The sequence below is a fragment of the Hippocampus comes genome, unplaced genomic scaffold, assembly GCF_001891065.2.
Source record: "Hippocampus comes isolate QL1 unplaced genomic scaffold, H_comes_QL1_v1.1 scaffold326, whole genome shotgun sequence".
In the NCBI taxonomy this organism is placed as follows: domain Eukaryota; kingdom Metazoa; phylum Chordata; class Actinopteri; order Syngnathiformes; family Syngnathidae; genus Hippocampus; species Hippocampus comes.
The window spans coordinates 105475-120147 of NW_017805930.1; the positions used below are offsets into that span (position 1 = coordinate 105475).

The 14673-nt window shown below is 43.1% G+C and overlaps 1 protein-coding gene across 3 annotated transcripts in view; it reads left to right on the plus strand.

Annotated features, from left to right (window-relative positions):
• baiap2l1b (BAR/IMD domain containing adaptor protein 2 like 1b) overlaps positions 1 to 14325 on the plus strand; it is a 28803-nt gene extending 14478 nt beyond the window's left edge. For all 3 annotated transcript variants that reach the window (XM_019889843.1, XM_019889842.1, XM_019889844.1), the window contains 10 exons: positions 383 to 454; positions 1698 to 1832; positions 5015 to 5167; positions 6406 to 6561; positions 6925 to 7042; positions 7123 to 7342; positions 8734 to 8796; positions 9554 to 9797; positions 12715 to 12761; positions 13872 to 14325. In XM_019889843.1, coding sequence (XP_019745402.1) covers positions 383 to 454; positions 1698 to 1832; positions 5015 to 5167; positions 6406 to 6561; positions 6925 to 7042; positions 7123 to 7342; positions 8734 to 8796; positions 9554 to 9797; positions 12715 to 12761; positions 13872 to 13944 — 1281 coding nt within the window. In that variant the 3' untranslated portion in view covers positions 13945 to 14325. The remainder of the gene's footprint in view (positions 1 to 382; positions 455 to 1697; positions 1833 to 5014; positions 5168 to 6405; positions 6562 to 6924; positions 7043 to 7122; positions 7343 to 8733; positions 8797 to 9553; positions 9798 to 12714; positions 12762 to 13871) is intronic.
• The last annotated feature ends 348 nt before the right edge of the window (positions 14326 to 14673 follow it).

Below are 14673 nucleotides of genomic sequence, written 5' to 3' on the forward strand. Positions count from 1 at the left end.
AACCGGTGGCCATCGGTGTGGTCTTCAGCATGCGGTTAATAGAAGGGGTAGTTTCAGCGCGGACCGAAGCGCCCCATGCGGATGCCGCAGGCTCGGCCGCCCTCGCACTAATGAGCGCGAGTCACATCTGAAGAGGAAGAGGGAGAAGTCTGTGGGCATTCCCACGCTTTGTTTCTGACTCATTCATAAGGGCAACCTTGAACCAAGCGCACACCCCCGCACACATGGAGCAAGCCGATGGAAATGCATTTCTCTTATTTCACACGTTTGTTTTTTTTTTCTCGTCTTAGTCAATAACCGATGCGCCATCTTGCCGTCAGGTTTCTAACTGGCTCTGCATCTTCTTCTCTCCCCTTTCATCCGTCCTCCTCTCCACTTGAAGTTGAAGAGGTTCCACAGGGAGATTATAACCGAGCTGGAGCGAAAGACGGACATGGATGTGAAATACATGACCGTGAGTGATGTGGCGCTTTTGTGTCTTATGTGCAATAAATCGCAATTATTTTTTTTTTTTCAACCTGCTTAGGTTTAGTTGTTAGGGCCGGAAATCCTGACCCAGTTCTAGATGAGAATCCGGTTCTAAAAGCGAGTATGTGTTTCAACTCCAAAGCTGATGTCTGCTCTTTGAGCAACTCGTGCCAGCCGACTGCCCGGCATGAAATCATTTGATGTTGGATTTTGGAATCCTGCAAAACTAAACAACTCCTCCATAAAACTGGAAAAACAATGTAGCGCACGTACGTCCTCAAACATGTCCGGGCTGATGACTTCTTGCGCGCTCGCTGCTTGAAAGTGAGTGGAAACTATTGTAACTTCAAACCGTATTGTCTATGGTTGATTGCGTCAAACAGTTCGAGAGAGATGGAGTTATCCTCTAATTGCTTCATTGACAGAATCCTTTGAATAAATACAAGAATATTAGCTTGAACCAGAAATAAACTAGTTTTACTTAATACACAAAAAAAAAAAAATCTGCCTTTGTATTCGAACTCTTCAACGAGAACCTTTTTGACGTCCGACGAGGTAGAAGGTAATAATAGATGCTGTTGATCATCACATCGATGTACCTCGACGTCACCAAGAATGATGTCATCATAGATTTAAAAATCTAAAAGAGGAGAAAGTTGATTTGTCACAACCGCAAGGGGATTTATTTGGAGAAACTTGATCAAATGCTAAAAGCGCAGAGGAGGCCGTCGTCGGGCAGGTGCAAGATTTGCTTAGCAAAAAAGCAAGTTGCGTTGAAGTAACTTTTGCGCCAGCGGTGACGAGAGAAGACAAAAAGCTCCAGCTGAACGAACTCACAACCGACTTTGTATGTTGATTGACTCTCCAAACGGCTTTCGACTAGGTAGGCAAGCCAAGTTGACATTTCAGTCATCATGTAATTACTTAACTCTAATTGTGCTTGTTAATGAATTCACTAATTGCTTCGACATAAAACCAAGTGAGCAGTTACATATTGCGGTTCAGCGTACGCAAGTGGCTGCCATTCATCTCTGTGGATTGTTTTTAGTAGCAGCGTTCAAGCCCCCAAAAGTAATGTTGTGCAGATGAATTCTCACCAATCTGCACAAACAACACATTGCCTAGAAATTGCAACAAAAAAAACAACAACAACCCACCACCAGTGAGCTGGCAAGCTTGTGCTTGATTGCTGCCGGATAACGAGATTCCGCCACCGTGGCTCTTTCCAGGCCACCTATAAAAGGTACCAGATGGAGCACAAGATGAAGCAGGACTCTTTGGAGAAATCCCAGGCGGACCTGAAGAAGCTCCGAAGGAAGAGCCAAGGCAAAAACGCCAACAAGTACGAGAACAAAGAGAGCGAGGTGAGACGGATGCAGACGCACCTTTTGAGACACCTGACACATTCGTGAATGCCCCTTAACATAAACACACACACACACACGCACACACACAGGACTATACATTTTTGCCAAGATCTAATTACGCTTTCTTGAAACCACCTGAGCCACGTCAACAGGTGGAGCAGTATTTAGACACCAAGTCCAGACTGCAAGTCATCTGACATGCGGCAAAAATGGAGGAAAAAAAAAAAAAAAACATCTTGCCTTCACGCTGGCCCACATGGAAAGACTTCTGTTAGCACAAACGAGACTGTGACGACGGCGCTTATCGACATCCAGAAGCCAATTGCGGATTGGCGGCATCAGATCCATTTTGTGCGCACGTGCATGGGGGGGGGGGGCCTCAATTGAAAAATGTTACACAAGTAGACTGGGATTTGTTTCCTGGCTAATGATACGCAGACAGCCTGGGGAAAAATAAATAAATAAATAAATAAATAAAATAAAGGTCAAAAGGTCATCTGTTGTTGGACATGGGCAGTGACATCACGCTCACTGGCCGGAAGCAGAAGAGAGCATTTGCGGCAAGTTTTGTTAAGCTGTGTGCATCAAAGATCGTCAGCAACGGCACAAGTAGACCGTTTAGTGCCTCGTTTGCAACGGCCGTGACTTCTTCCCTCGCGGCGTGTTCTTCGAGCGTTTTGCGTGATGCTTATTCGTGAAGGTCGGGCGTTGGCGTTCATTTCAATGACTTCCGCTCCCAGAAGCGGCGCACTTTGTCTTTCAAAATAAAAGCGCGCATACAGTTGCGGCCACAGCGAATCGCTCATTTTATTTTGAAAAGTCCAGCGCTTATGTAAGCTTCTATGCATCGATCGTGTCAGACTGGCGGCTAATCTTTGCGGGGGGGGGGGGGGGGGGGTGTTATGAATTCTGTCAATACCGACTGGTGGAACGACCCTGGTGACACAAACTGACTGAAGACGTACAAGCACGGACCGGACGGCAGTGTATTATTGACTAGAGATGATAACGTGGCTCATGGTTATTTGCTCGTGTTGGACTAGATCGCTCTCTCCTTACGTAAAACGCAGGGCATCCATAGCAACAGGCTTGTTACAGTGCCCACGGGTGAAAAGTGAAAAGCTTTGTCTGTGCTGTTTATGTACGACAGAGAGATTTTCAGACACACACACACACACACACACACACACACACACACACACACACACACACACCTCCTTTTATTTTCCCCTCTTCCACTTGTTGGTGGGAAATATTCCACCCACCTTCCATAGTTGATTTGTTATGTTATTTCTGCACGTGTCGTTCTGCCGTTAATGTCAAATTAAAAAACACAAGGCAAGGTACCTCCAACCGATGAGATTCATTGAGGTACTTCAAACAGAATTTTGGAATTATATGTGTCATGTGAAAAATATCACATTTGCACCCACGCTATGTAACTAAACTGCCTTTTTTCGAGTTATGAGAAAAACGTGATGTTTTGTACAGTGCCAGTTGTCAAGTTTTAGTCAACCTTGTGGCCATTAATTTTTTTTTTTCTCATTTGAATTGACAAATAGCTCACGGTAGCCCAAAGCTTGGAACAAAATGACGTCTGATTTGCTACTTTAAACCAGGGGTCCCCAACCTTTTTTGCCCCACGGACCGGTTTATGTCAGACAATATTTTCAGGGACCGGCATTTAAGGTGTGGCGGAAATAATACAACAAAATAATATGGTATGAGCTGCATGAAAACTGTGGTGTTTTCGAAATATAATAATAAACACAAGGAGCGTCTAATCTGGCCGCAACACTCCAATCGCTATGGCAATGTTTAATGCCTTCAAAATACGATACAACGCAAATTCAAAGTGCATGAAAATGACGACTCACCACAGCACCGAGCTTGATTTTCTGCAACCAGACGGTCCCATCTCGGGGTAATAGGAGAGACAATGACACCGCAAGTGTGTGGTTTATGTCCAGTCTACTTCGTAATTTTGTTTTCGTCGCCGTTGCTGCATAATCCCCCCCGCCTCACACAGGTAGGATGTCGGAAATAGCAAAAGTGCTATTGTGGCGATCTCAGAGTATTCAGACATAACTTTAATCCAGTTGTCTCGAACGTACTTTTAAGGCCGCCGTCATTTGCGATCTCCAGCAGTTTTTTTACTCATTTTGCGAGCTCCGGTGTTTGTTTTTAGCCTAATTGGTCGCGTTACGGAGAAGCGTGGCTTGACGTGTGTCAAGCGTGACACAGAAGCCCGGTCCCGGCCCGCGGACCGGCGGTTGGGGACCCCTGCTTTAAACAATCATTTGGTGTATTAGGGACTTAGTATCATCTTAATGCAATGCGGGCTCATCGTGACTCCGTATCGGCTACTTCAAATCATGTGACGGACTGACTGATTCTGGTGCAAAAATATGTGGTCGTGACTTTTAAGATAAGATAACCTTTATTTGTCCCACACAGGGGAAATTTGCAGTTTACAGCAGCAAAATGGGGGGGATAAAGTGTTTCATTGCACAAAATAAATGTTTAAGGCATCATGCTGTCAAATTCAACTAAAAATGAAATGAAATTCGAAATGGAGGATGCTAATAACATGGGGGCTGTCAAATGTACGTTAAATTGTTGACCACACTCTAATTTTAAAATTACCTGAGAGCATGAGTGTCCTGTGGGATACATTTATTTTTGGCATTTACAAAACATGCATGGGTAGTTTTGTTATGTTTTTTTTTTTTTTTAATTTGGGCTAATCGATTCTGATTATGGAAACAAACACAATGCTATACCGTATATACACACAGACTTGACTGAAGTGTCGTCTGCTTTTGTAGATAACACACAGCATGTGTCCTGCCCCCCTTTGTCCGTCCTTTCACGAGATCTTTTTGTCCGAAAACCGCCGTCTTTTTCTCAGCGCTGCCTGGCCGTGATTAGAAAGTTGAAAAACAAAGCTCACTCATTTGGAATCGCTTGATCTTGAGAGGTTAGCTGAGCGCTGACAACGGCTATATGGCTGTCAACCATACGGAGCAGCAAGATAAGGCAACGCGAGGATCAATCGCCATCAAGTTGCTGGATAACACAAGCTGTTTTGTCCTCCGGACCGATAACCCCCTGCGAGTGTGAAGCGGTTGTGTGTAAGGCGCACCTGTAAACGCGTGCGTGTGTTTGTCTGTCCTCAGTGCGTGGAGACGCTGACGAACCGCCAAATGGACATGCAGCTGTTTATCGCAGACGGCTGCAAAGAGGCTCTTCTGGAGGAGAAGCGCCGCTTCTGTTTCCTGGTGGACAAACACTGCATGTTTTCCTATCAGATCGCATCGTTTCATGACAAGGTTACACAACACACCTGGCGTTTTTTCTTTTGTTTGTTTTTTTTTTCCCCCTTCATTTTGCGGTCGGGCTGCTATCGCTTGAGCTAGGTTATGACTGTCAAAGCTTGTCTTAGTGAATGACAGACACGTCCAAACTCATTCCCTTTGAAAGACGAGGCAAAGACAGAAGCGCTGACCTACATTCACAAAGTTAGACATTTCTAGCTCTCTTTTTCCTCCATCCATCTATTTTCCGATCTGCTGATCCTCACAAGGGTCGCGGGGAGTGCCGGAGCCTATCCCAGCTGTCTTCGGGCAGTAGGCGGGGGACACCCTGAACCGGTTGCCAGCCAATCGCAGGGCACACAGAGACGAACAACCATCCGTGCTCACACTCACACCTAGGGACAATTTAGAGTGTTCACTCAGCCTGCCGTGCATGTTTTTGGAATGTGGGAGTAAACTGGAGTACCCGGAGAAAACCCACGCAGGCCCGGGGAGAACATGCAAAAGCCACACAGGGAGGCCAGAGCTAGAATTGAACCCGGTGCCTTTGCACTGTGAGGTCGATGCGCTAACCACCCTCTTTTTCTTCCATGAAATCATATTCATTTATTCCCGAAGGTCTGTTGTCTTTCTTTCATAGCATTTATTTTGGCTGCTCTGCTTCCTGAAAATGTATGTTTGATTTTTATTTGTTAATTTATTTATTTTTGGTCCACTTACATACTAGCCGCTGTGTTGCCACGTGAATCTGTAGTACTTGCCCATGTAACTTTAACTATAGTTGTCATGGACATGGCCAGAGCTTTGTTTTAGCCAACATGAACCAGCAAAACGTGTGTAGTCATCTACACATGTTAATAAATTTAATATTAAGCATCTCTGGTGCTGTGTGTTTTAGTTAAGGTTGGCTCAGTATGATACCGACACCATCCTTATTTCAAGAGAGTCCTCGCGAAGGCTGCTGATATCAGTCACTGGCGCCCTCTTGTGGACGTTCTACTTTCAAGAAGTGAATTGTTTTTCTGGTGATTTTTACACGGCACAATTATGTGCTGTTATATTGCGGTTTTTGTACAGTAAAGGTTTGTAGAATTATTATATCATAGTGGTTTTAAGGGGAATTAAGACGGCTAAGTCCCCAAAGAAGGCCCAGGTACCAAATATATACCATAGGGCCCGAAATGGACGTAATGATTAGTTTCTCATACCGATGAAATTACAGCTTTACATGTTTTGTTTTTTTGTCTGGTCAGGCAAGGGATACCCTGATGGCCAAGATGAACAGTTGGCAGGACCAGTGCAACGACGCAACGGACATGCCCCAAAGCGTCATGAGCATGATCGAGGGACTGCGTACACCGATCTCCATAACGCCGCTGCCCTCTCCCAGCCCCTCACGACACAGTTTGGTATGTTGGTGGGCCATATGTGTCCCCCGCCCCCCAAAAAAAAAAAAAAAAAAAAACTGGCCATCTTTGATGTGTACCTCGTGGAAAAAATACATTTAATCGTTAAATCTGCTGTTCAAAGATCACTTCCACGACCAAACATCTTAACAATTATGTCATTGAATTAATGGGATGTCATTGAATGGACCTACATGGTAGATACAATGATGATGAAGTTTTGTTTTGCTGATTGAGTATTTCTCCAGCGAGCCCGTCACAATTCAACGCAAGTGCTTATTTGCATGCTAACATTCGCATTGCTTATGTGTGTGTGTGTGTGTGTGTGTGTGTGTGTGTGTGTGTGTGTGTGTGTGTGTGAGACAGAACATCTCAGCTCCACCTGCTCCATCTCAGAAGGCTCACGTAAGCCCACTCGTGAACATGTTCACTCCAGACAACAAACAAACTGCCAGCATCACCGCGACTAGCAACAGCAACACAGGTCGTACAAATAAGTTACTGGAGTGCTCGCTACCTCAACGGCATCCCATTGACACCCTTCAAATTCTTTGCCGCAACCAGACCTTGAAAGCAACGGGGAGAACAATCTCGCCCGGTCGGTGTCTGTGGCCACGGGCCTCAACAACGTGGCGGCGAAGAGGCCACGGGTTCGCACCATCTTCCCCCATACGGCCGGCAACAACAACACCCTGCTCAGCTTTGATGAGGGCGACATCATCATCCTGCTCATACCCGAAGAGAAAGACGGGTGGATGTATGGCGAAATGGAGAAGAACGGAAAGTGAGTGCTTTGATATTTTGGTCCCGTCATGTCGTAAGAATGCTGAACATCTGAGTATGGAGTGAAACATAAAAACAATCTGGGTTCCCTCATGTCTCACAAGCCACTCATAAAAGAGAATCTTAAGACTCAAACAGTTTTTGCCACGTTCTTGCGTCACTCCACTGGACATTGTGCTGCTCCCTCTCGTTTCGCACCTTGACCACCTGGCCAATACATACATACAGATTGCATAAAGTATAAATTGGAGCTTATCAAAACTAATAGTTGGTTTTTCATAGAGGATACAGACTATGACTGAACTATTGTGATATTGTGTGTCTACATGTGTTTCTCCACCATTTGTGTTCAAATCTGTTGTTTAAAGGGTTAGATTTTTTTTTTCCTGAGCTGTATGGTTTTCAAAATGTCATCATGTCTGATCTATTTGGGGGAGAAAAAAAAAATAAAGGTCTGAGATGAATCATAGCCCAAAAATTTAGAAGTTAAAAAAAATAAATAAATGGAGGCGTCACGGTTGTTATCAGCGTGCACCTTCTGACAGGGGTTTGTCTTTGAGACATTGTAGTTTCTTTCTTCTTTGTCTTTGGCACGGATAATGTATCTGGGCAACTCACCCAGGCTACACAAACGCAAACAAGAAGTGAAAAACTCGGCCACGCTGGAAACACACGGAACACTTCCCATGAACATGTATTTTCATCGAGTGTGCAAATATTGACACAGATGGAGGGAGTGGTGCAGTCGCCACGTACAGAGAACTCAGATGGCCAAACAGGAACAATGATGCATATAGTATTGGTTCACCCTAATAAAACAATATTTTTACCTCCAGAATAATCTGGTCTCTTTGTTGTTGCCATGGTGACCTCAGACGACCTATTTTCGTGGTCTACAACTCATAAAGAAGTTGGGATATTTGGTGTTCAGATGAACTCAAAGTGCTACATAAGCTTGCCACCCAATTGAACTTCATTTGACCTTCTGCAAAAAAAAAAAAAAATTAAATTCATCCTGAAATTTCCACCACAGCCCAATGTGCCTAACTTTTATTGAATAGCGTAAAATTGGTGGCCTAGCCCAAACCTCTTGTGTTAAGTGAAAACGAGCATCCTGTTCAAAATGTTGTGTGTGTGTGTGTGTGGGGGGGGTTACTGTACAAGCTTTTCGAAGCACTAAATAATGAAGACAAGTGAGACTTTGCGCAAAAGTGAAAAATAGATCCGAGATCTGCACCAAAACAGGAAAAATCTGTTTGGAGCACAATGAAGGTTTCAATGTTACCTCCCTGACAGTCTCCCACTTCCATACGTTGATCGGAAATATTTTGTGTTGACTCAAGCCGATTAGGCAGGAATGAAATACATCACGTGTCTTTTTCCTTCTTTCAGAAGGGGCTGGTTCCCTTCGTCATACTGCCGTGCATTCTCGGAGCCGCCCGCGAACAACAACAGGTAAGGAGACGCCGACGAACACACACACACACACACACACACACACACACACACACACACACACACACACACACACACAAACAGAAACAGGTTTCACATTGCAAGCAGCTATATTGTTAGCAGACCTTCCTTTAGTTTCCCAACAATAAAAAATTCTGTGTGGCGTATTAAAATGAATCATATACAGTAATCCCTCGTTTATCGCGGTTAATGGGGACCAAAACCACCCGCGATAAACGGAAATCCGCGAAGTAGCGACCAATTAACATAAACAGGTAAAAAAAAAAACGTTTTTTTTTTTTAAAGTCCGCAAACGGTATGCGAGAAGCTGCAAAACAACAGCAAGTCACATAGAGCAACATATACAACCTTTTTTTTTTTTTATTTGAAAAAATCCACGATGCACTGAACCCGCGATAAATGAACCGCGGAGTAGCGAGGGATCACTGTACAGTATTGCCAAAATGTCAACAGGCACTATCCGTAAAAGAATAAAGAACAAAAGGCATTGAATAATGTGAATCAAAAAGATTAAATGGATGGAATTTAAAAGTTAAGTACAACTGAACTGTACATAGGCAGAGATTCTGTGGCGTACCAATAACAAATGTTGACCACTTAACTGCATGTAGCGCCAAATGGTGTGTGGGGAAAAAAAAATCCAAACAATGCTTAACCTCCATTTTGTGCAGAATGGCTCCATGTGCATTGAAAATATGTGCTTTTTAACTTCAAATTCGTTGCCTACGTGACGCAGTGTGTCGGCGGCGCCGTACCGCAGCCGTAGCGTGGTCAACCTGCATCACCAGGACACGGAAACAGACGAGGCCACCATGATCCTCCCCCCGGAGGACTACACCGACAGCCCGAAACGCGCCACCGTCAAGACCCACCACCCGTCATCCACCAACGCCGGCACCTTCGTCACCACCAACAATCACTGGCAGCACTCCCCCACGCCCTCCGCCGTCTCCTCCTCATCATCATCTGATCACCACACGGTCAGTCTCCCGCTCACATTGCGCTGTTCATTTCTCAAGTTGGTAGACAAACTTTTTTCCGTCACATTTTACGCTGACTGTAATGCTGCTTTGCCCGCAGTAGAGCCGTATGGAGAAGTGGCAGTAAAACAGGCCATAATACAGATGTCAGGGGTACACCAATTCATTCAAAGGCATGTCGAATAGGAGTCAGCACACACACGCCACCATTTAAATTGCCTCTGATCAACCCCCAAATAAAGTTCAGATGATTCTGCTAATGCTGACTGCTACTTTTTCCTCGGCTTTGACCAGAATTTGTTCGTCCTGTTGTTCTTCAATTATATCTGCGGTCGCTGGGGGTCATCGTGTTTCTTTTTCTTCCACACGTTTTGTAATTTGAATGATATCAGTTGATTGAACACGTTCGGCTCATCAATCTATTTTGAGGAACATGCAAAGGCAGTCATTATTTACTGTTGCGTGCACAAAAGGCAGCATTGTTATTCCCTCTGTTGCCCAGTTACTGAGAAAAACACCAGCGACTCCTTGACTGAAGCTTTAATGCTTCAACGCAGGCACGCCAACTGTGGCAGTCAGCACAGCTTACGCGGCCACAACCTTGAAGTAATTTTAGTTTTTCTATACCCATATCAAACTTAGCATGGGCAGGATGATGCAGCGGTTGAAACGAATTGTTATAATTATGTTCTATGGACATTTGAGGATTAGATATTTGAGAGATTGTTAAAACGGTTTCTCACATCAAAAAAAAAAAAACAGCAATAATTTAAATGTTATTATTGCCAAGAGGCAACAATTTCATGTTGCGTTTCATTCTGGAGTTTGGCTCGAACATGGCAGTCGATTTCTCTTCACGTTGTTGTGTTGTTGTTGCTTCACTGCACTGCTTCCCATAACATGTTTGATCTTTGGGTCAATCAGAGTTAAAACCTCTGCGTTGCCATTTCAATCTAATCCGCCCCAGAGCCTTCAAAATCGGTCGTGATGGAAAATAATGAGCGTCTCTCCTGAGTATGATGTATTTTATTGGCATTTTGGTTGAGGACGGTGCTTGCTATGATGTCCTGTGGGACACCTGAGGTCTATGTTGAACATCTACACCAGGGGTGTCAAAATTTATTTTTTGTCACGGGCCACTTCATAGTTAGGCTTTGCTTGTAAACCCAAATTCTCTCATATTTCATAAATACAGCAAATTAATGACTAATCATAATTTTGTCCTCAGAAACCATTTTTTGTTCAAATATTATTACATTTCTTTTTAAAGAGGGATCGGTAACAATAGCCGAATGCTTTTAAAAGTGAAGACAATTTGCAATTTTGGTATTTTAGAAAGAATTGAAATTGCTTTGGTGGGCCACATAAAATGATCTGGCAGGCCGGATCTGGGCCCCGGGCCTTGAGTTTGACACCTGTGATCTACACAATAGAACATGAATAGAACAGGAGAACGCAGGGGTGTGGTTTCTCTGGAATGCACCGTCATCGAGAGCAAAAAAAAAAAAAAAAAAAAAATGCAACTATGCTGGTTTGCTATCAAGAACGATCGGCACCAAACGGAAAGAATAACCTCAAGGGTCAATTTAGTGTGCCCCTGGGGAGAGTTGAAACGTGAAAGAATAATCTTCATGTTTCAGACAATTCAAATGGATTTTCAATCACATGTATGTGACATTCTGAAATAGACTGAGGGGGACATGCAAGTCCCACATGATTTTGAAATCGTTTTGCGCCAAAACTGTGCAAGCCGTTTTCTCTGTGCTTTGACTGCCATCTTGTGGTCACTGTTGAGGACTGCAGGTTGAATCAACAACAACTTGGAATGAACAGAGAATGTGTCAAACCTCGTTCACATTTAGAATTCCCAAGAGTCCTGTACCATAATCATTCAAACATAAAAACAGTGCCGAATTACAACTTGACCGGGAAGAATATTTTAATTTCCGAACACTATGTACATCTTGAATGTCATCTGGAATAAACTGGGTTTGACACTGCGTCAATCAAATGCCAAATCACCCAGTGAATTTTCTTTATTTTATTTATTATTTTTGATCAAACTTGCTGTTGTTGATAGTGATGGCACAACACTAAATCTCAAATTTCAAGGTCAAATAGGACAGGGGGACCGAATTTGGACATTTTTTGTCAAAAAAGGGGCGTGGCCTCCTTCATTTGAACCTTTTATCTCAGGAACGATTGGGTCGATTTTCACCAAACCGCTGTTATGGGAAAGGGAATTCAACAAGGATTCCAAATTTCTTTATTGGTTATCAGCAACTAAGGAGTCAAAGCATCCATATGATCAGAATATTTACTGACTATTCATTGAAAGCTGAATATTCAATCAACAAATGCAGCAAGTTTTATTAACGCAAAAATTTGCTTGGTTAAATTTGTATTATAATATAATTTTTTTTTGGGGGGGGGGGTGATTTGGCATGGAATGACCCCATTGTATTCACACAACAAATTTATTACAAATAAAAATCTACCGGTAAATTTATATTAGCTATCGTGGCTCTCGGCTGTAATCTTTGCATCTCTGAAAGAAACATTAAAGATTTTTATTTTAATTGACTTTTTGTGGGGCGTTACTGAGCATTGTTTCACGAAAGTTCAAGATACTTTCAATATTTTACATGAGCAAATAATTTGTTATAATAATAACTACACTTTATGAAGTTAACACACAAAACAAGCAGACTTCTGGGCCCGACTTGCACTTCCAGACGGACAAGATTCCACACGCTGCCTTGTGTTGTCTTTCGCCACACAGAAATAAATGTTTACATAGTGTGTGTTTTTTTTTGTTGTTGCGGTTTGTTTGTTTTTTTTTAAGGGTGTTCCATGAAAAGTATTGGTTAATATGTCATGTGACTCATAAGGAGTTTTGTTGTTTCCCTCTCCACAGACAAACCAGACCAACGGCACCTCCAGACCGACACCTGCTTACCTGGCGTAAGTCAGCCTCTGTTGTTCAAAATTATTTACTGGTTTCCTTATCATTATTTAGGGCTTTTTCGACCATGCGCCTAGACCAAAGGTGTCAAACTCAAGGCCCGGGGGCCAGATACTGGCCCACCACATCATTTTATGTGGCCCGCGAGAGCAAATCTAACATGTCAACTTCTACGATGATTGCTAAAATCTGTACCAAGATTTCAACTTCTCATATGTAATAAACAAGCGAGATATTGTAAGCATTTTCTTGTGATCAAACCGCTCATTACACTAACTTAACAATTGCTCAGTGAACCGTTTTTCCTGATTTCTTTATGTTTTCAGTCATAATGGCCCTCTAAGAGAAACGGTCACTTCGATGTGGCCTGCCACAAAAATGAATTTGACACCCCTTACCTGGACTATGTTTGGAATCATTCACTTATTCCCGAGTCTCTATATTGAGACCTGAAAAAGTCCACTCAAAATGACAAAAAACTACAAAACTCAAGATATTGGAGGGATTGAACAGCTACTAATTTATCTTGAGTCCATGATAAGGGGATGATAGTTGAGTCGACGTCAACTAATTGGCATCACTGATCGATATTTTTCTCAGTTGTTCACAAGCTGTGTGCGCCAAAGTAACACAAGCTGATCCAATCACATTCAAACACCTTCACAGGCTCACAGTCAGAAACTTCAAGAACTCTTAATACTAGTTAACATAACTACAGGATTGCTACGATACTATAGTAATAATAATAATAATAATAATTTTTTTTTTTTTTTTTTAAATCACAAAAGGTGTAATGTAGCATGGCAAGCGGTAATTGTTGCTGGAGTTCAAAGTTCCGGCCTGTCTGTGAGGCGGTGAAAGAAATTGCATGGTGGAAGAGGATGAAGGCTGACGCTTGAGCAAAACACTAGTCAGATGTTTTTGACATTCCCCGTTCATTCTCACACTAAAGACGTTTTCGACTGTCCGGCGCTCATCCTCGTTTCATGGTCCAAGGAGACGCTACGGTGTTACAAGTGCAGCTGTTGTGAAAGCGCGATATGAATAAAGATACGTTGTATATATTTGTCGACGAGCTCACACACTGATCCTTGGTCTGCGTTATCCAGGGGAGGCAACCCGTTTTCCACCGTGCGACTACGTCCGACCGTCACCAACGACCGCTCAGCCCCGGTCATCTGATCCGGGCTGAACTTTGAACATGCTGCGCACATGGAGGGTATTTGGGAGCTTTTACAGGACTGACGCCCCCTCCGTTTCAACTCAAAAAGGTCTGTTTGCGGTGGTGACATTTGGGAAATAACCACATCCCAAGCATGCACATGTGGAGCCAGGAAAAAAAAAAAAAAAAGTACATTTTCAAAATTACATTTGTAAGGTTTGTTTTATTGTTATTGTTGCCATTAGGAACGGAGAGGGGCAGCTCACTTTAACCGTCGGCTCAACTAGTTTGGCACTAATAATCTTCATATCAAGGATCTTTCATTAAAGCTCAGACACCTTTCTGGAAAACTGTTTGAGCATTTATGCTATTGTCTTGATATAAAGTTAAAAGTCCGTGTAGCAGTACGCTCTTTGTCATCACTAGTAAGACAATTCATCGCACAAGTTTACCAACCGGCACCTACTAGCGCTCAGTTAAACCTCACTAGTTAATGACTGCATTGCACTACGATCACTACCAGGCCAAATGTTTGGTGTGTTTTTTTTTTTAATTGTTTTCATGTTCAAAATAAATCTTCAAACCAAAATAGTATGCATATGTTACGCACTAGTAGCCCTTGGACACTACTCACACCAAAATGCCCACAAGTAGTTTTGCTGCGCTAGTAACATGTAGTTGCCCTACTCATGTTCCAAAGTTGTCCTATTAATTGTCCTACTAGTGAGGCCAAAGGATGTACTGTTTCA